The sequence below is a fragment of the Glandiceps talaboti genome, chromosome 22 (assembly GCF_964340395.1).
Source record: "Glandiceps talaboti chromosome 22, keGlaTala1.1, whole genome shotgun sequence".
Classification (NCBI taxonomy): domain Eukaryota; kingdom Metazoa; phylum Hemichordata; class Enteropneusta; family Spengelidae; genus Glandiceps; species Glandiceps talaboti.
In genome coordinates, this window is record NC_135570.1 from 2,797,332 (window position 1) to 2,823,432 (window position 26,101).

The 26,101-nt window shown below is 35.9% G+C and overlaps 1 protein-coding gene across 3 annotated transcripts in view; it reads left to right on the top strand.

The window, feature by feature from the left end:
* The first annotated feature begins 190 nt into the window (after positions 1 to 190).
* LOC144452359 (prolyl 4-hydroxylase subunit alpha-1-like) overlaps positions 191 to 26,101 on the top strand; it is a 32,402-nt gene continuing 6,491 nt past the window's right edge. For 2 of the 3 annotated variants that reach the window (XM_078143451.1, XM_078143452.1), the window contains exons 1-10: positions 191 to 297; positions 1,226 to 1,458; positions 5,579 to 5,730; positions 12,544 to 12,708; positions 13,342 to 13,502; positions 14,402 to 14,453; positions 15,591 to 15,799; positions 16,642 to 16,815; positions 21,229 to 21,399; positions 25,156 to 25,215. In XM_078143451.1, coding sequence (XP_077999577.1) covers positions 1,277 to 1,458; positions 5,579 to 5,730; positions 12,544 to 12,708; positions 13,342 to 13,502; positions 14,402 to 14,453; positions 15,591 to 15,799; positions 16,642 to 16,815; positions 21,229 to 21,399; positions 25,156 to 25,215 — 1,326 coding nt within the window. In that variant the 5' untranslated portion in view covers positions 191 to 297; positions 1,226 to 1,276. Of the gene's footprint in view, positions 298 to 1,225; positions 1,459 to 5,578; positions 5,731 to 12,543; positions 12,709 to 13,341; positions 13,503 to 14,401; positions 14,454 to 15,590; positions 15,800 to 16,641; positions 16,816 to 21,228; positions 21,400 to 25,038; positions 25,093 to 25,155; positions 25,216 to 26,101 lie in introns of all 3 variants that reach the window. The other variant, XM_078143453.1, reaches the window with a different exon arrangement.

A 26,101-nucleotide genomic window follows, 5' to 3' on the forward strand; every position in this document is an offset into this window, starting at 1 on the left:
TTCACTATTATCACAGGGATGGCAAAAGCATCGGCCTTTTATTTTTCTATATTTTTTTTATATTATAAATTATTATAAACTTTCGTACAATTTATGTCACTGCTTCCGATGCTACAGGCTTGTAGACTAGAAGGTCGCCCTCTAGCAACGTATTACGTCAAGGAGGACTCTGAGGAAGTTAACAAGACGCGAGAAATTGCGAGATTGTGTGCGTAGCCGTACGGGTGGTAGGAGTCGAGAGAATTCTCTCAAGAAAGACTGCAGAAAACTATCAAAATAGTATTACTTTTTATCCAGGTAAGTAGAATAACATCGACTTTGAATGAAAAATGTAGATTCTTGCCGTCAGTTGAGAATTTTCTGTTTTCGTGTCTGCAAAGTGTACAGCTCGAACTTGTGACTCTTGTGTTTACTTTCAAGCTTTCCCAGTGCAGTCCACGTCTTCATCTTGAGTGGGAATATCCCTGATTTGGCCAGCGTTGCTTGTGGATATCACAACATTTGTGACTAAATTGTAGCGATGACACATTTTCGTTACCCTGTGAAGAATGTCATGTAGGTTTACGAATACCCGTAATAGAGAAGGGGACTGTTGCACCGTTCGTAACCGAGTACAAGCGACGGCCAATTTGCCAAGGTCCCCGCAAGGCCAGGGTACCGTGGCCATACATCTGAAATGCAAATACCTTACACGTATCACATGCACATCTCTCTCTTTCTCTTAGGGTATTGTGTTTATTTTATGTTTTGGGCTGATTAATTCAGTGGCCACAGGGCTGATAAGTAGCTTATATGCAAATGTCATGGCATTAGAGTTAAAAGGGTTCTTTGATACGGTCGCGAAAAGGAACCCGTGATTGAATGGCAAGTACGCAACCCGACTTTCAAAGTTTAAAAACACAAAGTTACACATCTCAAAACAAAATAGATGTGCACAATGTGCACTGAGAGTTAAATATCTGCTTTGCCTTTCGTATTTAATCTCCAACTATTCGGCCCAAAACAGTAAATTTGTCAGGGGAGTCTGTTGTTAAGGAAGTTGTCGCTTAAAGTTGGCATTATTGACGAAAAGGTTAGTGAATGGAAGGGGTCCGGTAATTCTCTGCATCGACCGCGGCGGGTGCGTGGTACGCAATGTCCGTGATTGATTCAATGACCTAGCGGTCGTCTCAATGACTTCCTTATCCTATAATATGCATTCATTTATTCTCCATTCTGCACGTAGCACTACCATAAACCCTAAGAGAGCTGAAAGGCAGACACAACATAGGCAAAGATGGCCGAGCGACCAGTTTATTTGGTAATTTGTGTGGTGTTACTGTATGGTTCGTCAATCCATGGGGAAATGTTCACTGCTATGTCAGATATGGAGCACTTGATCTACCTGGAGTCAGAAATGGTAGATGCTTTGAAGGAATACCTTAGAGCTGAGCAAGCCAGACTGGATGAATTGACAAAGTAAGTACTTTTGTATAAACACATTTTCCCCACAAGTCATTCCAGTTACCAGTATTTTAAAGGCCCAAGATTGAAGCCCAGGTTCTCCTATTGCTATCTCTACCTCCATGCTAGTATATTATCAATGAAAAAATAGGAGTCAGGCAAAAAAGGAAAAGAATTGTTTCTGGTCAGGACAGGTTGTCCAGAATGCTGCGCTGATGTGATTTTTTTTTTTTTAAATTCTTGAGCAAACCCGACTAACTCAGTCTACTATTTATGACAGTTACTGTTCTTTTTATTTAGTACTTTAGAGCAAGTGTGTATGTGGGGGCAGATGTCATTTGCTTGTTCATGATTGGCTCTGCAGTTGTCTTCACTGAAGTAGGGAGGGTTATTTTTGTGTTTCTCCCTTGGATCTGCAGATTGCATGGACTGGACAAACACACACAAAAAAAGACTGGCGCGAAGGTATTAAGTGATGCGCGCACTGACCAGAAACAATTTTTTTTTTGGTCTTAGAGTGGAAAATTCTTTACTTTACCTCCAATTTTTTAGTTCTGAAAGACAATTGGTTATCACACATAAATTTTCATCCCCCATATCCAAAAATATGATAAATTTTAAAAAAAGTATTCATTATAAAAAAATAACTGCCAGAAATTTATGTCTTATGAGCTTTGTTTCGGCACTGTTCATACTTTCTTTTTGTGTGTGATATGTAATGTTTTAATGAGTGGTAACAGGGCCAGGTGGAAATAAGCTTTTGTTGTTTCCTGGCCACCCTGTTCATAAATGAATTTTACTACTACTCTGACTACAACGTGATGACGACGATTCAAAATGGATCAACAAACTTGAACTTGGATTTCAGATAAAGGTGTTCCAATGGGTGATGATTGTATTTTATATTTGTGTAAGCTCCCACATAATATTAAATTTATGTACACAATATACAAGTAGTTGTTATGAAAATCTAAGTCCATTGATCCAATATTTACAATAAATTCAAATATTTATTTGGAGAATTGAGTAGGTTGTCTGTGTCTTAACAATGCAGTCGGGATTCGAATACATTGAGTAAAATTTACCATGCTGTAAGTAAGAAGAGTGTTGTTCAGTTTGACTCTACTGAACAACACAGGTTTTCCCCTAGGGATAAAAAGTTAGGTATGAAAAACAGTTGTCTGGCGGAGGTATACAGAAATGTTGGTCTAGATCAAAAGATTCTGTGTGTAATCCTTGATAGATAATACTACCATGTACCCAGGATTGAAACATAGCCCTTTATTTGAAGACCCAGGGATTAAACAGGTGTGAAAAACAGTTGTCTGACAAAGTTATAGAAAAAGTTGGCCCAGATCAAAGGAACAATCCTATGTAATCCTCATGGCTTCACTGATATGATAACACTAAAGTGAGAACTTAGGATTGAAACCCTGGCCTTTAAGTGACACATTTACCAGTTGGTGGTATGCATTTTTACCACCCATTGAGAATAGGGAATGCTTAGAGCTACTTCAGGAAATGGCAAGGCCACTGAACCAGCATATGATTATATTGTCTACACGCCTCCATTATTATTATAAGTGATGAGTTTAACCCTACAGAAGTTAAACACAAAGGCATTTCAAAGCCTTGGAATCAGTGAAGATTGTATTTATGCCAACAGTAAAGGAGCTTGTTCTCAAGGCTGTCATGGAATAAGATACATGCACATGTGCTTTGTACAAACTATAGTATGCGTAAATGTGTACTACCCTGGTCAATTCAACGTGGCAGTAAAACTTTGGTAATTTTATCTCTGTTAGCCATGATGGAAACTATTGACAGTCAATACAGTTTATGTTCTCTTAAAAGGTACATAATCTGTATTCTTAGGTTGTTACGTGCAGGTAGTTTTCATAATGAAGTTTTGTTTTGTGCTGTGGGTAACCCAGATAAATTTGTTTTAGAATGTGGATAAATATTTCCTATATAAAATAATCACAGTGCTTATTTTATGTAGCTAAACCAATGACAACTTGATTTTTACAAAAAGTTCATATTTTGTCAGTTGTTTGTTTATAAGAGCCATCCTATTATAATGGGGGGGGGGGTGTAATTGTTATGACAGCATGGTCTATTTATATGCAAATTAGTGACATCAACTTAGGGAATGTACTTGGGAGAACACTAAGTTACTGTTGATTCCTTTGTGTTGTATTTTGTAACCCTCAACATGTGACATGTCACACTTCCACAATAACCTCTTCAAAGATCCTTTCACAGGTCATAGGTCGACTCATAGGTCATTTGTTGAAGGCCACTGTAAGAGAAGAATTTCTGTATAGCCTTCAGACTATAATGTTTTTGCTAAAGGTCTACTACAGTGTAATTTATATATGGCATGTGGTTTGGTCTAGATTCATTGCTGATAACTTCGGTGGATGACATCTTGCCCTTGGTTTATAGCGAGACATAATTTTCAGTGTTTTCAAAGGCAGCAAAATTTAAACCATCAATTTCCATTATTCATGATATTCAGGCTTCTGTTATGTAATTCAAAGTTGATTACATTCATTATGATGTGATGTGTAATTTCCAGTTGTGATTATAGAAACCCATCACATGCTTGAAAGATGTGGGCACATGCAGAGTTGACAAATCTAGAGAATTCTGGATCTTGAACTAGCCTACCTGTAGAATTGAAGGGCTAATGTCATCATACTATTTCAGCTATCCTAACTGTAGCCTACCTGTAGAATTGAATGGCTAATGTCACCATACTATTTCAGCTATCCTAACTGTAGCCTACCTGTAGAATTGAAGGGCTAATGTTACTACACTATTTCAGCTATCCTAACTGTAGCCTACCTGAAGAATTGAAGGTCTAATGTCACTACACTATTTCAGCTATCCTAGCTCTTATTTTGATTCTTAGACTTTTCACTTGAAGGATGAGTGAAAATTCAAAAACAAAACTCAACATGACAGTTAGGATAGCCAGTATGCATTATAACATGAGTTGGTTTATTGCCATTTTTTTATTAACGAGTAATCAAATATGACATTAATTTACAACTAATCATAAAGAAATATTGTGAAACCCAATAAATCAGCATGGGTGATTCATACATATACCAACACCACCGTAAACAGCACCAATGCCAGTAAAACATGCAACTGTCGGCAAAAGAAAACATGCCCGCTCAACGAAAACTGCCTACAGAAATCCGTAATCTACCAAGCAGCCGTCACACGCAAGGACAACGACATTACAGAAACATACATCGGGCTCACAGAAAACGAGTTTAAGACAAGGTACAGAAACCACACAGCATCATTCCGACACACCAAACATAGGAACTCTACGGAACTCAGCAAACATATCTGGACCCTCAAGGATAAAAACATCGACCACTCCATTTCCTGGCGACCACTTTCATCCCACCCAACCTACAATAGCGCAAGCAAGAAGTGCAATTTATGCCTCAAAGAAAAGTTCTATATTATCTGCCGACCCGAACTATCCACATTAAATAAACGAAATGAACTTGTATCCTCTTGTCGCCATCGAAATAAAACATTGTTGTGTAACACCTGACCCATCGCACACATAATTGACACCTTTTGTACAAACAATAGCACCACTCAACACCCTAGGTAAAACCCGCCTTACACCACACGATTTATACGAGGTATATTCAGTACATCAACATCTCCTGACGAGTGATTTACTCACGAAACAGGCTTGTAGAGACGAAAAACCCGACTTGATTTTCTTCTACCCTCAACATATATATATATATATATATATATATATATATATATATATATATATATATATATATATATATATATATATATATATATATATATATATATATATATATATATATATATATATATATATATATATATATATATATATATATATATATATATATATATATATATATATATATATATATATATATATATATATATATATATATATATATATATATATATATATATATATATATATATATACATTCAGAGAATTATATGTAATATGGCACATACGTTAACTGTGTACTATAAACAATATTCTCTATTGAAGCAGTTTCATTGGTTAAAATAGATTGCCATGGTAAACATTTTATATGTTCACTTTCAGGTTTGCAGATGACTTTGAGGCCCTGTCCAAGAAGGCTACCCAGGATGCTGAAGAATATCTTCATCATCCAGTGAATGCATTTCTGACTGTCAAACGGTTCATGGTAGATTGGAATAATGTCAACCAGCTAGTCAAAGAGGACATGGCATCACGTAAGTATTACAAATATCTTCTCTTCAACTCACGTCAGTCGTCTCTACTGTGGTTGTGTTTGATTGAAATAAACATTGTATCAAGAAAATCATGTAATAACATATCTCTCAGCTGGTTAGTACTCTTGCAGTGTTTGATGCAAATAAATATTACATCAAGTACTCTACAGTGGTCTTGCTAAGGTTGGTAAGTGTGTAAAATCTACCCAAGTTCCCAAGTTATTTTACCAGGGTTCCTTCCCAGTGTTTTTGTTAAGTAAATGAAATCTACCCAAGTTCCCAGTCATTTTACCAGGGTTCCCTATCACAGTACCAATGTTTTTGTTAAGGGTGGTAAGTAAATGAAACATACCTGAGTTTCTCAGTTATGTTGCCAGGGTTCCCCACCAAAATTATGGTATAATGTATAAAGTGAATTATTGGGTAAATACTCTCATTTCATCTGTACTGTAGTAGTGTTTGATATAAAGAGATATTACTACAATAAGTGAGTTATTCAATAGCTGCTCTCAGCTCATCTTAGCTGTAGTGTTGGATGTAATATACTGGTAGTGCTACTGAGCAAGGGATAGTTGTTGACAGTTAATACCGTAATCACCGGAAGGATTGTAGGTACATACACGTATCCTTTTGTTGGCGTCGTGTTTTAGATAAAATACAACAAAAGAATGAACTTTTGCAGGTCAACCAAACATCACATCTTACTTACGCAATTCTCTGTGACACAACATTCACCATTTCCATTCTTCCTGACAATGTTATGTAGTATGTACAACCTTTTAGCACTGTACATATGATCAATAGAAGCATTCATCAACAGTTTGATTTGCCTATATAATAGGTAAAGTGTCTGCAACATTTTTTGTACCCAGTGACCCTGTTTAAAAACAGTCAATTGCCTTGGGGGTTTATAAATGTAGTGTCTTCGATCTTGTTTTCATCCCATATACACTCCCCTCCTTCCCCCCAATTATTGACAGTTGACTTGCCTCCAAGTCAGTATATTTTGACAGTTAATTTAATATTTTCCTTCAAGATAGTGTTGTCTGTATATTTAAACTCACATTGGCGTAACATGATAAAGTTGTACAATAAAATGACTGGTTGGTTATTGGTTTGCCATGTGGGTTTATAGGTGTAATGTGTGCGACCTTTTTTGCCCCCATGTAGAGTGATTGGGACCAAATTTGTGACAGTTACTGATTTGCCTACTAGAATGTTCAACCTTTCACTACCAGTATGCTATTATTAGACATTAGATGTGTAGAGATAAATAAGACAAATCTGTTGGTAGTTACTTTGCCTTACTGATATCTGGGATCAGATTGGTAGTTAGGTTGCCTTACGGATGTCTGGGATCAAACGTGCACAACCTATGACCTACATGTATATAATGGTTATGTTTTAAGGGGAAGGGTATCTTGTGAATTCGCTAAATTGAACTTGAATACTAAGTAAGATAAAATGCATTGGTTTCATTCAGTTTCACTTATTAGTATGGATTTGACATCAATTCCAACTAAGGTGGAAATGACATATTGAACAGTTGAATACAATGTACACCATTTTGGGAGGGATTGAAAACCTCATGATGATGACTAGGGTACTATAACTGTAAAAACAGTCAAATAAAATCAATTGTTTGGAATTATATGATGTAATGGTCGGCTAGTTGTTCATTACACTTTATCATCTATTTTTTTACTTGTATGTCATTGGTTTTATATGTTCATGTTTTCATCCACGGGCAATGAACTAGACTGAAACAAGAACATGTAACCAGACAGGCAGACAAACAGACTGACAGGCAGGCAGGCAGACAAGCAGACAAACACACACAAGCAGGCAGGCAAGCAGACAGACAGACAGACAAGCAGATAGACAGACAAGCAGACCGACAGGCACGCAAGCAGACCGACAGACAGGCAAGCAGACCGACAGGCAGGCAAGCAGATGATAGACAGAAAAGCAGTCAGACAGACAGCCCAGAGACGCAGAAGCAGACAGGCAGACACAGACAAGCAGACAGGCAGACAGGCAGGCAGACAGACAGACAAGCAGACAGACACAGACAAGCAGGCAGGCAAGCAGACAGACAGACAGACAGACAGAAGCAGACAGACAGACAGACAAGCAGACAGGCAAGCAGAGAAGCAAACAGACAGACAGACAAACAGACAGACAGACAGACAAGCAGACAGATTGATTGATTGATTGATTGATTGATACAAAGGACAATTCAAGTGAAAACAAGGTAACCGTGAAGAAGAGTTTGACCACTACATCAGGTTGTAATCGGTATAGTTTGATTACTGGAATGATTTCTGGAATCTTTAGTGAAATGAATGAGCGCAGTATGGTTGGCCCCACCAATAAAGTCAAATATTATAATATAAAAATTACTAAATAGTGTCCAGCATTGCAAAGTATCAACAAAAAACAGAATCATAGTTCAGTTAATAAATTGTAGACGTGTCAAATCGATAGCTTGACCTGAATGAGTTTACAATATCACTGTCTATAATGTATAGGAGGTAAATTCCAGTCGTTTACAGCACGAGCAGAGAATGCCCATTGGCGCACTGATCTGTGGCATTGTGGTTTTGATAACTTCCACTTATGTCTTCTGGTTCTAGATTTGCCTGGAGGGTTTATAAGTGTGTGTAGTGTGCCGAGTTCAATCATTTTGCAACCCGTATATAGTAAAGTGGAATCATAACACCCACCCCCTTCTCCAAGTAAAATACTTTCCTATGCCCATTGTACTATGTTATAGAAATGATTTGTTTGATGACATTCAACCCAGCACATTAATCACACATATTCTGTTATATGGTGTACATGTTGTTATGAGAATATAGTAAACTTATCTGTCTAGCATACAACCATTGAAGGTTTAGTTTTCATTAGTTCATTCCTGAGTTCACTGTGTTTTGTTGGGGACTCTGTCTGGCCCTTTGACTGATAGCTATTAATCAGTGTAATATAGTACCAAACATTAAGTGATAGCTATTAGCATGGTGTGTACATTGGAGATCTACTAGGCTCATGTGTCCATAAGGTCAAGTCTACTGAATTATGGGTCAATCTGTTGACAAACACTGAAGTGTGCGATCAAAAAGTTCAGGTAAAATTTTCAAGTTGAGTTTGGAACTAAAGTTAAATTGAGATCCTATTATATACCATAAATCTTGCAGCTCTTCCAATGTTGTGTAATAAAAGGGTCAACACTGTCAAAGGAAATTTTGAAAGACAAGTTAAAAAGACATGTGATGGCTGTCAGATGAAAGGGAAGGAATTTGTCTCTTTTAAGTGCATCAATTCCTGTGTCATCATGTCACATTTTGTTTTAAAAGCCCGTGTAGAAAGAAGATTAGAATTAAGATGTGAAAAACAGTTGTCTCATTCTGGCAGAACTTTAGGGATGATTGCACAATGTTGTACAAGCTGAATAAATGAACTTCGTTCATATAGGACAACCCCTCTCCCCCCCTTCCCTTCCGCCTTCCCCGTAAATGAATGTTCATAAGTGTGACATCGACACGTTTATATATTATGTAAACCATGATGAAAATTGTAGCTGTTATACATGTTGGTAGTTTATGGAAATTGGAGAAGCTTGTTGATGTGGGTTTATAGCAAAAACTGAAGTTGTGATACCTTGCCATTGATAGCAAGCAGCTGTACATATGGAGAACAACGATGCGTCAGAGAAATTCTTCATTCTGTTTGGAGTGTTAACCTACAGTTTATGGGATATAAATTGTACTGTTATACCATAATTGTGAAATTGTTGAGTGTACAGCCACCATGCTATGGAATGTCTTTCTGTGATCTCTGTCAGTGCATTGAAATGTATGACCTGATCTCTGGAAACACCATTCTCCCTAACCAGAGCACGGAACATGTCATCTATAGATTAGCCCTATGTGTAGTCAATTAGGACACACAGTACAGGGATATTCAGGTGCAGTTATGTGGTAGATATCGGTACATACAAAACAGCCCTTTCTACTAGTGATGCTCCTGAGGATTTAGAGAATCTAATATTTCTGCCTATAACAAAGACATTCCGTTTGTAATAATAAATACAGTTAAAATCTGCACCTCTAAAACTGTTTTGGGCACTAGGAGAGTGTGGTACTTAGCTCTAAAAACATTGTTTGGTTCCGGTTACCTGACCCCACCCAGTTTTTCACTGCCGACCCTAAACTTTTTTTTTTACGTATTTGAGTAAAAAATAGTAAAATCACAAAAATTCGACCCTGAATTTTTTTTTTACATATTTGTGAAAAATATAGTAAAATCACAAAAATTGTGATGCATTGCAAGAAATAGTGGATGCGGAAACTGAGATCAAATTAATAAAGACACTATAAAACTGTACACACATACACAGTTAGCATCTTTAGTAATTTAAATAAACTTTTACTGACATTTACTGGTAGATAAGGTGTATAGAATAAGATGATCAAGAATTTTTTTTTTTTAGATAAAGTGAGAATTTTTGGAGTATTGTGCCAAAATCTAAAAGAGTATTTGTTTCTAGATGTTTTATAGTGAAATTAAAAAAATATATATCTCTAAAACACAAGAATTAGGAATATCAAATGATTAAATTTTACTATAATGGTCAAACTGTAGTATGGAGTGTTGAAAATGAAAAAATATAAAACTTGTTAAAAAATAAAATGATAATGTTTGACAGTGATTAAAAACTCAACCAGAAAAATCTACAAAACTATTAAAGGTGAAAAAAAAATGAAATGATAAAAATGTCTGACAGTGATTAAAAACTCAATAAGAAAAATCTACAGAAATAAGGTGACTTTTTTATACTTTCATGCTGATCCTATATGAAAAAAGTGCTGAGAAAAACAAAGGAATGTTCCTTGCTATTCAAATCTATCAAATTTGTTCATTCTCCCAGAGTACCAGATGTGGCTGTTTTTAGTTAAAATGCCTGTGTAAAATTACTGACGTGTAAATTGATGGGATGTGGTATGTGTGCCTACCTGATATGTCAATACTGTATGAACTCAATTTATTCATCTAATTGACAAAATTCATTTCTGCTGGTAATTGAGTAAACAGCGTGTACAATGATTAATATTTGACATCTGTTCACACTTGCCTGTGGTATGCTATGAAAAAGGTCATATTCATAGTTACATGTATGCCCACTTTTTTCAGAAGACTGACAAAATTCGTCACAGAAGAAATGTTTAAAAAATGAAGAGATGTAGCTGTGACTTAGGTCATTCATTGACCCCCTCCACCAATCCTCCTTGTCCTTTGGGACAACCTCTTTCAAAACAAGATGTCCTATAGCCTTCAAATCACTTGTCCGGGACAAGTACATAATGGCCATCGAACAGATCATATTCCTCAATGGGAGATGCCATGTTTCATGGGTTATGACATCGTCACTATCATAATCACATAACATCCCGTGTTTTGCAAGAAGTATGAGAAGTCACACCTGGGTTATAGCGTAACTTTATGTGGTATTGTGAGATTTTCTTGGTGGCCGGACGTCTAAGTTTACAGTTATCAGTAAAGGTATTATCGTATGCAAAAGAACATCACTTCAATTTGAAATACCATAGTTGTGTATCCTGTTGGTTTATGGTCTATGGTTATATGCGTCTTTGAAATATAAAAGTTATGGGTGAAAAACAGTTGTCTGGAGCTACTGAAAAAGTTTGTCCAGAACAAAAGAGTAATCCCGCTTAGTTCTTCAAGATGCCACTGATAGGATTAAACAAACATGAAAACCTGGAACTGTGCCTTTATACTTAAAGGGTAATGTTTCAATCCCAGGTCATTTTTGAGTTGCAAGTCACAAGATAAACAACAGTAACTACTATGCAGGTATTTTCCATGTCAAACCTTTGACTGAAAAATGATAAAATCCAATGTAAAAGTGTCAAAGAACAGAACATCTGAAGTCATCATACTACATGGAATCCTATCAACTTTGATTTAACTTTCAGTAAACTGTTGTTTTGTATGGTCAAAGGTTTCTTTGAACACTTGAATGAATTTAAGGAATGTCCCTTGGTTCATCGTGTGGGCATGAGCATAAACCGCATTGTCTGTGTGTGTGAAAATCCACCCATATGTACAGTACTCTACAAGTTTTGTCATCAAAAAATTCCATTATTATAAAAAGGAAGTCGTATAAGTTGGTATCCTCTAGTCTTTGTCATCACTAGCATAAACCGCATTGTCTGTGTCTGTGAAAATCCACCAATATCTACAGTACTCTACAAGTTTCTTCATCAAAGTCTTTGTCAGCACTAGTATAACAGTTATCTTACTGTGGGAAAATTCACCAATAGTTGCAGTACTATACAAGTTTCTTCATAAAAAAATCCATGAAAGGAAATATGTACAAGTTGAAAATATAGATATCTATTTGGAATTTGTAAATTAAGTGAGTGGGGAGCTTTTGTCGGAATCACTTGGACGTCATCAACGTAATGGTGATTATGTAAGGTGAACTAAGAATGGAATAACCCGACAGTAGACTATTGTAAATGGGTGGAAGGTGGTATCCACCATCACAGTTGAGGGATGGTTGGTGTTGTCTGATTTTAATAGAGTCTCCTTTTCCTAGGCCAGTATTTGTCTTCTGTGCCCATAATTTTGGCTTGTTCCATAGTTACAGTGTGTCCTGTTGTCTTGAGATGCAACAACAAAATTTGGCAATCATTAGAGGGGACACTGGTAATGAGAATTAGGAGATTTTGAAATGTAATATTATTGAATTATACCCAACTTATAGTTATTTGTGTTTGTTGATTGCAGAATACATGAACAATATATCTCAACATGAAGCGTACTTTCCTACACCAGAAGATCTGAAAGGAGCTGGGAAAGCATTGTTTCGCTTACAGGATACCTATCAATTAGAATGCGCAGACATTGCTGATGGCAATATTAATGATTTAGAAAACTGCCCAAAGTTGACAGGTAAAGTTTCATATTTTAAGAAGTATGATTGAAAGCTGCCCATTTTCAAATAAAACATGTGTGCAGTAGTCACAACTGAACATGTTTACCATTTGTAAAGTGTGTGTGTGTGTGTGTGTGTGTGTGTGTGTGTGTGTGTGTGTGTGTGTGTGTGTGTGTATGTGTGTGTGTGTGTGTGTGTTTGTGTGTATATGATTGTCTGTCAGAGAGACTGAGACAATGAGGGAGGGAAAGAAATACAAGCAAATAGATAGACACAGACAGAGAGATGTCCTGTAAGATATGGCATTTGTGCCATGCTATCAGCTACCACTCATGTCAGTTGTAGAAGTCTGATAGGGATGAACAACATGACTACCTTACGCTACAGTAGTTTAGAAGTCTGATAGGGATGAACAACATGATGTACATGTATCTTACAGTCTGATACACAGACAGCCAGCCAGACAGACAGAGAGGGCAATGTAAAGTTGCCAACCACAGGGTTGATTAGTCTGATACTTGATAGGGATATTTTGTTGTTTGTCTGGCCTGTGTGTGTCCATTGACCACAGAGAAGGGATTTAACGCTGGTTGTTGTAGTAACCACACAGACTGTTGTTTCATACTAATATTGGTGATTTGATTTTGTAGCTGAAGACTGTTTTCAGTTGGGGCGTGTTGCCTATGAGGAGGCTGACAACTACTATAGCGAAATGTGGATGAGAGAAGCTCTGAGACATCTAGAATCAGAAAATCCACCAACCATGAGGAAATCTGCTGTACTTGATTACCTCTCATATTCCACATACATGGTATGATATCTTACACTATCTATTCTAAATTTCAAAGCATACAAATTCAAACATACAATGAAAACATGAACTCGCAAATTGCATTTGCGTTGGTTGCTGTCCCCACGTACCACACACGTTTATTCAGCTCCCCCCCCCCCCTTACATTTCGTAAATAGTGCAATTCAGAGTTGTTTTCAGTTCATGGATGTACTACAATCTTCTTGATGAAGTTATTACAGTCAGAACAAAATAGGCTAGACAGAAAAAAACCAAACAAGAATCATGAAACGGTACCGACGTTAACAGTTCAAATCCTGAAGGTCTGTCTGAAAAGGAACAGAACTGCTATAATCATTATAATAATTTAAATGTCTGACCATGGGTGTTGGCAACCGAGATTGAACACACCGGCCTTTCAATACCCTTTATATTCCTGTAACACTTGTTACACCTGTTACCATACATTGACCAATCATGCATTAGCATCTGTCCCAACTGCACTTGACAAATTTATTCACATACCGAACAGATAGCAATTATCTGCTAATCTCTGAAACGCAGATAATTACTCATTCTTTGTCATATTTAGCCTATCATCTAGCTGTGTGTGATTTTTGGCCCTCACCTTTCCCCTACCATACACGGGCATTCGCTAGTGGTTGTTTACTGAAGCTTCCTCCAGAAATCAGTGGATTAGGTTTTACAGTTTTTGTAAATCTTTCCCACTATATAAATCTTGATTTTTCATGCGTATACATAATTTTATTTGGTTTTACATTTTTTTGTAAATTTTTCCCATTGTAAACCAAATTTTTTGTTGCGTATACATAATTTCCATAGTGAGTTGTCTGAAATTCAAAATTTTTATATAATTGTTGATTTGTCTCGCTATGTGTTTTCTTGCCATGTTTTTGCAGAATGGAGATCCCATGGAAGCACTTCGTTTAACTGATGAACTGTTGGAAATAGGTAAGTACATGTATAAAGGTTAAATAGTCAGACACAGTTGGAGGTTTTAGAGTTTTTCTTCAAATTCCTGTGATTTTATATATATACAATTAAAGGAAAATGAATTCTTGTGTAATGTCCATTTTGTAGCTTTTCCTTTCACCTACCTTTATCACTTAGAGTATTGAATTTCAATTTATCTACTTTTATCAGTTTGTGCAACTGTTAATGCTGTGATGCTTGAGGGCCTCAATTGACAGAAGTGTGTCATTTACTTGAGTACTGTAACACTTATTTGAGCTACTCTGAATAAATACTGTATATTTTATTATTATTGTTATTATTATTATTAACACTGTCATCTGATTGAAATCCGATGTAGTCATCAGCTATTACCTTTGTTTTCTTTGCTTTCATTGACCTTTCTATTGTATGTACATGTTTTGAAGTTGGCTGCTTCCCACACATGTAACTGATTCTAATTATTGGTAACATTCAGAGATTGCTTAAATGTTAAAGTAACCATGGTAACTATATTAGCTTCTTATCTTTATTGTTGCCAAAGAACAAAAGAAACTAGATTCATACTCCAAATATTGCATACATCAGCTAGAAAAATGTCAAAAGTAGTTGCCTGTCCTAGCCTGAAATATCCAGGCATTCCTTTTGCTTATGTGGGGTAGTGAGTGAGGACAGAAGTGGACCAATGGCTGAACCCTTCAGACTATTGCTTTTCCTAGCTTTATCAGTTCAACCAAATAAACATAATGAGCTAAAGAAATTATGACCCTGTCATGGATACTTGAAAATATGTCTTACTGCAGTTTATTGCTTTTGATTAGCTTACATACATACGTGAACATATTGGAAATGAAACCATGTCAAATGTAGGGGCAGTATTTAAACCAAGTCAAAAATATACACATACAAAATAAATAATATGAGCAAAAAAACAAAGGTCATAGGTCAAACTTAACTAGCCAATCACTGAAGCTAATTTTAAAGCTTATAGGTCAAACTAAACAACTAGCCAATCACTACATCCAATTGTATAAGGTCATAGGTCAAACTGAACAGCTAGCCAATCACTACATCCAATGTTAATCAGATTACTAAAAGTAAATATGGTGTTGATATCATTCTATCTTTATTTCCAAGACCCACTCCATGAGAGAGCACTTGGTAACAAGGCATATTTTGAGAATGAATTGGGCGTGAATGTTAAACAAAGAGGAGACGTTGGTGAAGTGCAGGATGGTGAAACAGAAAGAGTAAAACCAAAAAGAAGTAGCGGGGATCACTATGGTGGATTTCTACCAGAGAGAGAGAAATATGAAGCTCTCTGTAGAGGAGAAATGGTCAATATGGTAAGTTATTACCCTGTGAAAGTGAAATATACCATGTTATTACCCTACTCAAGTAAAATATTATGTGTTTATTGCCTGGTTGTGACGGCACTAATAGATATCTATTACCCTGAGGGCTGTAATGTAGCAAATATTTGCCAAAGCAGAAAGCCATCATTTGCATATCATTTGCATATCGGTATGATAGTAATGTCTGTGATATTGCACTACAATACAAATACCAGTAGTATGCTTGCACACTAGGGCAAGTAATCACCAATACAAAATCATATTAAATTCATTATGTATAAATAATTAGCAACATATTTGTCCACTAGGTTAATTTGTTACTTGGGATGGTTATGTGTATTGTATTTGTCATGTGACTGGTACAGTATTAAAGGACATTTCTGATTGGTCAGTGAAATGCAGGATAATATCATTTTTGCCCATTGTTTTCAACGGTTTGTATTGATTAAAAAACCTCAGTCAATAACTCAACATGTTAAGGAGCAGAGTATTTTGTGTGTCAATAGAGAACTTGCAATCCAAACTGAGCATGCTCAGAAGCAAAGGACTATGGGATTATCTGTGGTTATCGTAATACCTAATCTGGAGCTACTGGTAAAATTAACCTCCCGCAAAGATCAGGGTGACTATGAATTGATCAATCCTGGTTACAAACAATGTAACAATATTGTTTACAATGCTAATTAATTAGTATTTATTATCACATTTCCCATGATGCAACATTCAACATGGCGGGTTTGCAAGTTCCCTGTTTTGACGGCATTTGATGTCAGTATGGCAGGTGATTATGACAATGTTCAAATAATGTCATTGAATTCTTGATTTTTGTACAGTCTCCCGAACGCCAAAGGAAATTGAAATGTCGATACAGACATTACAACAGACCCTACCTGTACCTACAGCCAGCTAAAGAAGAAGTTGTGTTTGATAAACCTAAACTTACTCTATACAGAGATTCATTATCTGATGAGGAGATAAGAAGAGTCAAAGAATTAGCTGCACCAAGAGTAAGTGACTTTAAAAATAAAGATTGTCCTTTTCCAAGAAAAGCCCCTTTATATAGAAGAATTACATTCATTATGTTGTTAGTAGAACTGTGTTGTACAGTACAGGTTATGGCTTCATACAAGAATTATGTTCATTATGTTGTTAGTAGAACTGTGTTGTACAGTACAGGTTATGGCTTCATACAAGAATTATGTTCATTATGTTGTTAGTAGAACTGTGTTGTTCAGTACAGGTTATGGCTTCATACAAGAATTACATTCATTATGTTGTTAGTACTACTGTGTTGTACAGTACAGGTTATGGCTTCATACAAGAATTACATTCATTATGTTGTTAGTAGAACTGTGTTGTACAGTACAGGTTATGGCTTCATACAAGAATTACGTTCATTATGTTGTTAGTAGAACTGTGTTGTACAGTACAGGTTATGGCTTCATACAAGAATTACATTCATTATGTTGTTAGTAGAACTGTGTTGTTCAGTACAGGTTATGGCTTCATACAAGAATTACGTTCATTATGTTGTCAGTGCTACTGTGTTGTACAGTACAGGTTATGGCTTCATACAAGAATTGCGTTCATTATGTTGTTAGTAGAACTGTGTTGTACAGTACAGGTTATGGCTTCATACAAGAATTACATTCATTATGTTAGTAGAACTGTGTTGTACAGTACAGGTTATGGCTTCATACAAGCATTACGTTCATTATGTTGTTAGTAGAACTGTGATGTACAGTACAGGTTATGGCTTCATACAAGAATTACGTTCATTATGTTGTTAGTAGAACTGTGTTGTACAGTACAGGTTATGGCTTCATACAAGAATTACGTTCATTATGTTGTTAGTACTACTGTGTTGTACAGTACAGGTTATGGCTTCATACAAGAATTACGTTCATTATGTTGTTAGTACTACTGTGTTGTACAGTACAGGTTATGGCTTCATACAAGCATGTCAATACGAGAAGACAGTAGTACTTTTTGATACAGAGAAACTCAGGAAAGGTCAAGGGAACACTCAAAGGTAATTGAAGACAGATTCAGTAGTCCTCCTATATCATAAGGTAGGGTGACCTATGTCAGTACAGACTCATGAGACCTCTCCAGTTCACACAGGTTCAGGTAATAAAATGTTAAAAAACTTAAAAGTTTCAGGAGACAGAGTTTGGAACATTTTTCTTACCTATATAAATGGGGCTATCGGTGGAAAATCAAAGACATTTGATGATTATGCTGTGAATGTTTGTTTCATATGATTTTGTACCATGTCATTTGTTGTCATACACATCTGCTGTTTTCAATCCTCATTTAGTTAACTAATCAATTCATGCATTTGGTTTTTACCAAGTCTACAAAACACCATAATCCAGTTATTTACTTGGCAGCTATTTTCAAAATCAAAAGAATACAATGACATTCAAGACAAGAGAAATGAGGTTAGCATGTTCATCATAGAATCCGATTTTACAACAGGACAAAAGGCAGTCGTAAAGTGAATGTCAAGTAACATGTGTTCCTTGAGCATAACTATTTGAAGAATGAAGCATGACGCCGGCATTTGTCTCCAAACACTAAGACAGTGGATTTTAAAGGTTTAGAATTAAAATGTAGACGTGAAAAACTGTCTGGCAGAGATATGGAAAGAGTCGATCTGAAAAGAGGAATGGCTTCATTGTAAAGCAATGCGAGAACTTGGGATTGAATCCTTGCTTGTTTTAGTTACTAAGCACTGAACCATTGTGGTTCCTCTAGTGGTGAAAATATTTAATTTTTTGCCTTTCTGATAACTGAATTATGGTGTTTTGTACAAGATTTTTTGTATGATTATAATTTGAAAAGAGTTCTGTTATGAAATGTACTGTGTTAAGCGTAGGGTAGCTATATTCAATTGTTACCTCTACATAACCTTTCCAAATATCATTCCTATGTCTGTGCCTATTAATATAGTTTAAATACTTTTTTTTGTGTTATTTGATGCTATTATTATTTCAGGGATGCCTTTACTACATTCCGAACGGTGCTCGCTTTTAATTGAAATAGACTATAAAGAAGACAACTGTGACCAATTATTTTGGTGCACCAACTATTTGTTCCCCCCTCATGTATTTTTTCTGAAACAGATAGCTGGGGTACCAATGCCATGGTCCAACTGCTTGTGACTTTCTGTTGTGTTGTGTTCTGTTTTGTTCAAATAATGTCTGTTCTGTCTTCAATACCCCATGCATGCCTAATCCTGTTTCCCCCATTTCTCTCCTTTCCTTCATGACAGTAATTAATGCTTAAATGACTTTTGCATAGTTACATTGACATTAGTTTGCATGTTCATATTACAAAAAATGAAAAGCTTACTCTTTGAAGTTGAACTAACATAAACTAAATATGCCACCTTAATAATGCCAAGGATAATGTAAACTGTCTTCTGGTAACAACATTCTATCATCAACACCTGTAGTATCATTTTAACAAGTTATGATTGTAACAATGCCTCAAAGTCCCTGGGATAGGCTAAAGACTAACCAGTTAAGCCTTGACAATTCTGCAGTGCTTTATAATAGGAGATTTTTAATATAGCCATGTCACATTGCTTGAAATTAGAAGGGAATTTAGTACACTGGATGCATAACTAGGAGTACCACCCCCTGACAGTGCCGCAGAGACTTGATAGGCTACAAGATAGGCCTGTGACATAGTGGAAGGGAATTTTCTTGGTTTTAGTGAGTTGGTGAATAGGTTTATGAGAAATTACATACATAAAGAATGACTAGGAGTGCCCCCCCCCCCCCAGCCCTTACAGGTAGCATTTAACATAGCAGCTGTGTCATGGTCCCAAATCAAATAGGAATCTAGTTTGTATTAATAAGGTGTCATGTGTAAAAATGGTTATAAATGATACCCTACCTCAACCCACCTTGCCCAGGTTAACATGTTATAAATTTAGGTGTAGTTTCTAGTTTGTGACCATCAAAACTCGTTTATCTATAGTAAGTATTCCATAGTAATACATTTATACCAAGAGTGCAAATTCACTGCAAATACATACAGATCAACATTATCAATGTGTTTCACCAACTTACATCACACTATATTAAAGTGAATTCCAGCACTACTCTATGATGCATATATAGTCATGCAATAATCGGTATCTACTAGAATAGAAAATCTTGCAATAATCAGTGTGTCTACTTGAATAGTAAATCTTGCAATAATCAGTGTGTGTACTTGAATAGTAAATCTTGCAATAATTGGCATCTACTTGATTTAAGTCTTGCTATAATCTGTGTCTACTAGAAAATCTTTTTGCAAGATATGAATAAGGAAAGTATAGAGTGAATAGTCCTGAACCCCAAAAATATTATTTTTAAGGGACAGGAGTACTCATGACACTTTTCCATATTCCAAGTCTGCTTGTAGCTGTATACTTTAGTTTTAATTTCTAAATAGTTTATAAATTCTAATTTTGTTGGTAGCTGTATACTTTAGTTTTAAGTGGTATAAAAATTATAATTTTGCTAATGCTTGCTTAGCTTTATACTTTAGTTTTAATTTCAAGATCGCCTAAATAGTTTATAAATTCTAATTTTGTTGGTAGCTGTATACTTTAGTTTAAGTGGTATAAAAATTAATTTTGCTAATGCTTGCTTAGCTTTATACTTTAGTTTTAATTTTAAGATAGCTAAGCATTAATGAAATTATTTTGTTGGTAGCTGTATACTTTAGTTTAAGTGGTATAAAATTAATTTTGCTAATGCTTGCTTAGCTTTATACTTTAGCTAAGCATTAATGAAATTATTTTGTTGGTAGCTGTATACTTTAGTTTTTAAGTGGTATAAAAATTATAATTTTGCTAATGCTTGCTTAGCTTTATACTTTAGTTTTAATTTTAAGATAGCTAAGCATTATTGAAATTATTTTGTTGGTAGCTGTATACTTTAGTTTTAATGTTAAGATAGCTAAGTGGTATAGAAAATCTAATTTTGCTTGTAACTGTATATATTATTTTTTAGTTTTGATTTTAAATATAGGCTAAGTAGAATAGAAATTGTTCTTCCAGGTGGCACTTAAGTCTCAGTTTTTGTATTCATGTGTGTTGGATAATCACGTTGGTGTCTGCATTCATTAGACTGTAAGATACGTCGTGACGTTTCGCCCTCACCGGCCTCCTCTCACAGTTAGGGGTTGGCCGATGTTTGAGGGCGCCCCGTCACGGCGTACCTTACAGACTGCATTCATGTGCATTAAATAATCACTTGTGTATTTCTCACTGTGACCTTTGACACATCCCTATGAATGTATCGCTAGTGGCTTTGATAATGCTCAGTCCTCTTCACTGTATAATTGCATCTGTTGGAAGTCAGCTGCTATTCCCTCACCCCCCACTCCAATCTATAAGCAGTATGGTGTTTTCGTTCCAGTTAAGACGAGCCACCATTCAGAATTCAGTAACAGGCAACCTTGAATACGCTGAGTATCGCATAAGTAAAAGTGCATGGTTACGTGAAACGGATGATGATGTGATTGCTAGGATAAACCGTCGTATTGAGTACTACACAGGTCTTACTATGGATACTGCTGAAGAACTACAGGTGAGACATCATTATTATAATCTATGCCATCATGTTGCCGTAGAAATCAAACTATCGCCAAACTAAGATAGACACAAAGTAAAACTATTGTTGTTTCAATTTCGAAGGATGTGGTAGATTACACAAGTGGGTGACAGCTGTACCTTAGTAATCATCATGTGATCAAGATAGTGTAAACACCTTAGTAATCATCCTGTGATCAAGATAGTGTAAACACAGAATGAGGTTGAAAGTTTGACCATGTAACACAGAATGTCAGGTTGATAGTGTGATCGTGTGAGGAAAACCTGCTATCCAAGATGACACCCTGCCCTATATGGGTGTAATTACATCACGTTCACTGATAGATTAAAACTCTAATTTGATAAATGTGATGTAATCACACTGGCATATGTTGGGGTGTCATCTCGGATAGCAGGTTTTCCTCACATGGTCATACTTTCAATCTTGCAAATATGTTGCTGTGATAGTTATAGTTTGTGTCTGTGATAGCTTCCCGATAGTTTAGTCACCATTGTTGTCATATGCTTAGCTATATGAGAATGGTGGTGCACATTTTTATCACAATTGAACTAAAAGGTTCAGTAGTGTTATAGGCATGGCAAAATGTCAGTCTGTCTGTCTACCTCTGTGTATCTGTCTGCCCGTGTGTGTGTGTGTGTGTGTGTGTGTGTGTGTGTGTGTGTGTGTGTGTGTGTGTGTGTGTGTGTGTGTGTGTGTGTGTGTGTGTGTGTGAGTGTGTGTATGTGTAAGTGAATGACAAGTACAAATACTACGTCCTGAAATAATTGTCAGGGCAAGGGTTCAAGAGATGTGAAACTCCTGACTTTGTTCATTTCCCATGATGCCTCAATCCAGTGTACAGGAGATCTCCTCTACGCCAAAGTGACAAATTTTCATAGCTCTACTAACAGAAGCTGTGCAATGCAGGGCTAGTAGAAATGACTTTCCCTAAACACAAGGGATGCAGCTAAGATGAAATTTGCTTCGCTTTTGTTCCTCTTTATGACGAGTGTAAATTATGGCGAGTAAGATTACGATACGATTTATAATTATTAGATCTCAAAAAGCTTCATTTCTGAATTTCATCAAGGAAGTAGCTTCATCGTTATGTTTACCAAAAATATGTTTGTACATCCCACAGTAAAATTTTGTGATAAATTTCTTGTACATGTACATAAAAATGGTATTTTTGAATGGATTAGGAGAATGTCTAATATAACATGTTGATTACAAAGTACAATGGACATCAAATTACAGTTATTATAATATGCAAGAGCCATTTAGAACAAAAAATATATACTCTGGTTGTTCTACGTCACGACAATGCATATCTGTGTTGCAAAAACTTGCGTCTATGTCACTGGTTCTGCTGAGCGTTTGAAATATGAGTCAAAATCTTCAAAATTGTCATTACTTTCCCCAATTTGATATTACTGGCGCTGGTGTAATTCTCCTATTCTCCAATATTTTTCTTCATTCAGCCGGAAAATACTTGTGACCTAAGACTTGTCACTACGAGTGACAAAGGCCCTTAGGTCACTTGTAGTTTCCTTGGCTGAACGGAGAAAAATATTGGGGAATAACATTTATTTTGATATTATAGTGGGATTATGAGTTTAAAAATATCCCTTTTCCACCCTCATTGTAGAAGTAAGCGATATCAAATAAAATTGCTACTCACAGTCAAAAAAAAATTCAGAAGTTTTTTCTTGTGTTTTCTCATATTATCATTTGTTGGTGTTCTGCCATCGAAATTTGGTTTCTTCATTCCTAATTTTAGAATAGATAATACTTCTGTGATGAAAGGTGACCAATCTCTTTATTCTAATGCTTTACTGCATTCACTTGTGCATCGGTGCCATAGGCATTATTACTGTACACGGCTCTCCAGGTTCCTGTCAGGGACGATCACACAATGTCACACAAGCCCAATAAGTAAACTTCAATGTAAAACTTTCACTCCTTCACTGATAACAGCTTTTGTATTTACTACTGAGATGTTGATAAGTTGATAAAAATTTACTTCTGTGAGATATGGTGCTGGGATTCTGGCAGTATTTTAATGTGTTTACAATCATATTTTTACATTACATTGATGACAGTGGTGTGACCACTACAATGTTCACCATAGTTTACATCATATCTAAATGTTTGATGTCACACTTGTGAACATTTGTTTAGGGGGAGGGGGTTTTGACTTAAATGGTGTTCATTTGTTGAGTTTATGCGACATTGTCCAATCATCTATTAAATACTTAAAAATGTTGTGCACTTACTACCCCAGGCATATACACTCTATTAGATCACAGACAAGGAACAACTCTACCTGTTGCTATTCAGTTTCATCCATGTCTGTGATTAGATAAACTCTTTGAAAACAAATTTGTTTACTAGATTGGTGTTGATCTGTGAAATTATAATCATTTGGAGAATGAAATGTGTACTTCTTTTGAAGTAATAATGTTTGAGTACACAAATTACATGGTAAACATTTTGTTTTGTTCTATTCCTCATGTACTGATCTGTAAGTTGCATGTACATGTGCACATTTAATATTCAAATTTGATTCCGTCTAATCACTAACATTTCATCAGTTGTAAATACTGTAGGTAAAATAGCGAGGGATCGCCGAACGACTGTGCATATCATACACATTTTGTGTTCCCCAAGAACAATTTAGATAGATAAGAAACTGGCTTCCCACAGACCACTCAATACAAATATAAACAACATCATCTGACCCCTACTGATACACAGACACACACACACATCATCCTTGGAACAAACACGCTATTGAAAGTCATCACATTGCAGGCTCAGATTTTGACACATACAAGTGTATTGATTCAAAGTTACAAGTGATATGTGTGTGCACATACAGTGCCTGCTTGTCAGCAGGAGTGTGGTGTTGTTTATGTTTGTAATGAGTGGTCTGTGGGAAGCCTGTTTCTTATCTCTCTAAATGTGTATGATACACACAGTCATTTGGCGATCCCTCGAAACTTGTTCTTTATTCATTGCGTTCAAATGCAACAATCATGAACATAGTGTGCTATTTCATACACGTCATTGTCTGCTATGAGACTGTTTGTGTCCATGCCAAAGACTTCCACTGATCAATGAATGAAGACCAAGATTTAATCCAGTATTTCATGGCTGTTGCACATATTGTAGGTGATATAAAAATCATGAAATGACTCTCCAGATCCAAAAGTTTATGAAAATGCCTTTATTTGCTGCAGTGCTTTCACCTTAAGTTAGAGGGCACTAAGCAGCTGAATTCTAATGTTTGTGATGTGAAAGACAGAAAAGGTTCTCTAGAATGCAAAGTTTATGAAAATGCCTTTATTTGCTTCAGTGGCATTCTCCTTTATAAAAGGCACAAAACAGCTGAAATCTACACCGGGTTTAATACTTAAGGTGAACAAGGTATGAAAAGCTATGCAATCTGTGACATGTAAGATACGTCATATTGCTTTGCTCTCACCAGCCTCTGAGAGGTGTTGGTTGATGTGTGAGGGCACCCCGTCACGGCGTATCTTACAAGCTACCCTCTCTACCTTGTTCTCAAATTAGTAGATTTTTTAGGATGATAGTTGTACATGTAATTGATATGTAATATTGGATTCTTTATAGGTTGCTAACTATGGTGTAGGTGGACACTATGAACCCCACTTTGACTTTGCAAGGGTAAGTCTTACAGTCAACGGCAGCTAAGTAAGTACGTCTGTGTATCATGTTCTCTCCCTACAGGTGGCTAATTATGGCATAGGTGGTCACTACGAACCACATTTTGATTTCACCAAGCTACGCGTAAGTACTGGTAAACTTGGTAAACATTTTGTTTTGTTCTATTCCTCATGTACTGATCTGTAAGTTGCATGTACATGTGCACATTTAATATTCAAATTTGATACCGACTAATCACTAACATTTATCAGTTGTAAATACTGTAGGTGAAAAAAAAATTGTATGCCGATCTCTAAGCTCATTTGCTGAGTTGATTTGAGTATGCAAATTTAATATTCAAATTTGATTCCAGCCAATCACCAATTAGTATAAAATATTGATATGCTGAACTCGAAGCTGATTGATTGAGTAAAATTTAAGTATGCAAATGTGATATTCAACTCAAATCTGCATTAAGCTGATGAAATCGGCCAAAGTGACTAAAAGTATTAAAAATAGAATACAATATAAATCACACAATAACACAATTCATTGTAAACTAATTATCATATTTTGAATTTTTAAGATGCTGCATGCTTTATTCATTTCATCATCAAGCCATGTATTAACACAATATCATTCTCAGTTAAACTCTGCACTAGCTGCAACTGGGACTCTACTAGTTTGTAACTCTAGTATCATTTTTCGATCAAATAACCACAATCTATTCACTGAAAATTGTTAAAATACAATAATTAGACATTGTACATGTATAATCAGTGGTTGATATTATACATAAGCAGTACAGAAATAGGTTGAAATCATGATCACAGTTGAGGGTGCTGATTTTTGTGTGTGGACCCAAAAATCAGTTTGTATATACAGCTGCAAAAATATGTTTACTCACTGGTGATGCAGTACATGTTCAGGGTGTGCACTATCTAAAGTCATTATATCTACAAAGCAGTTTCAAAAAATGTTCCAGTTACAGCTAGTGCAGCTTTAAAGGTATATTCAGATTAGGATTAAC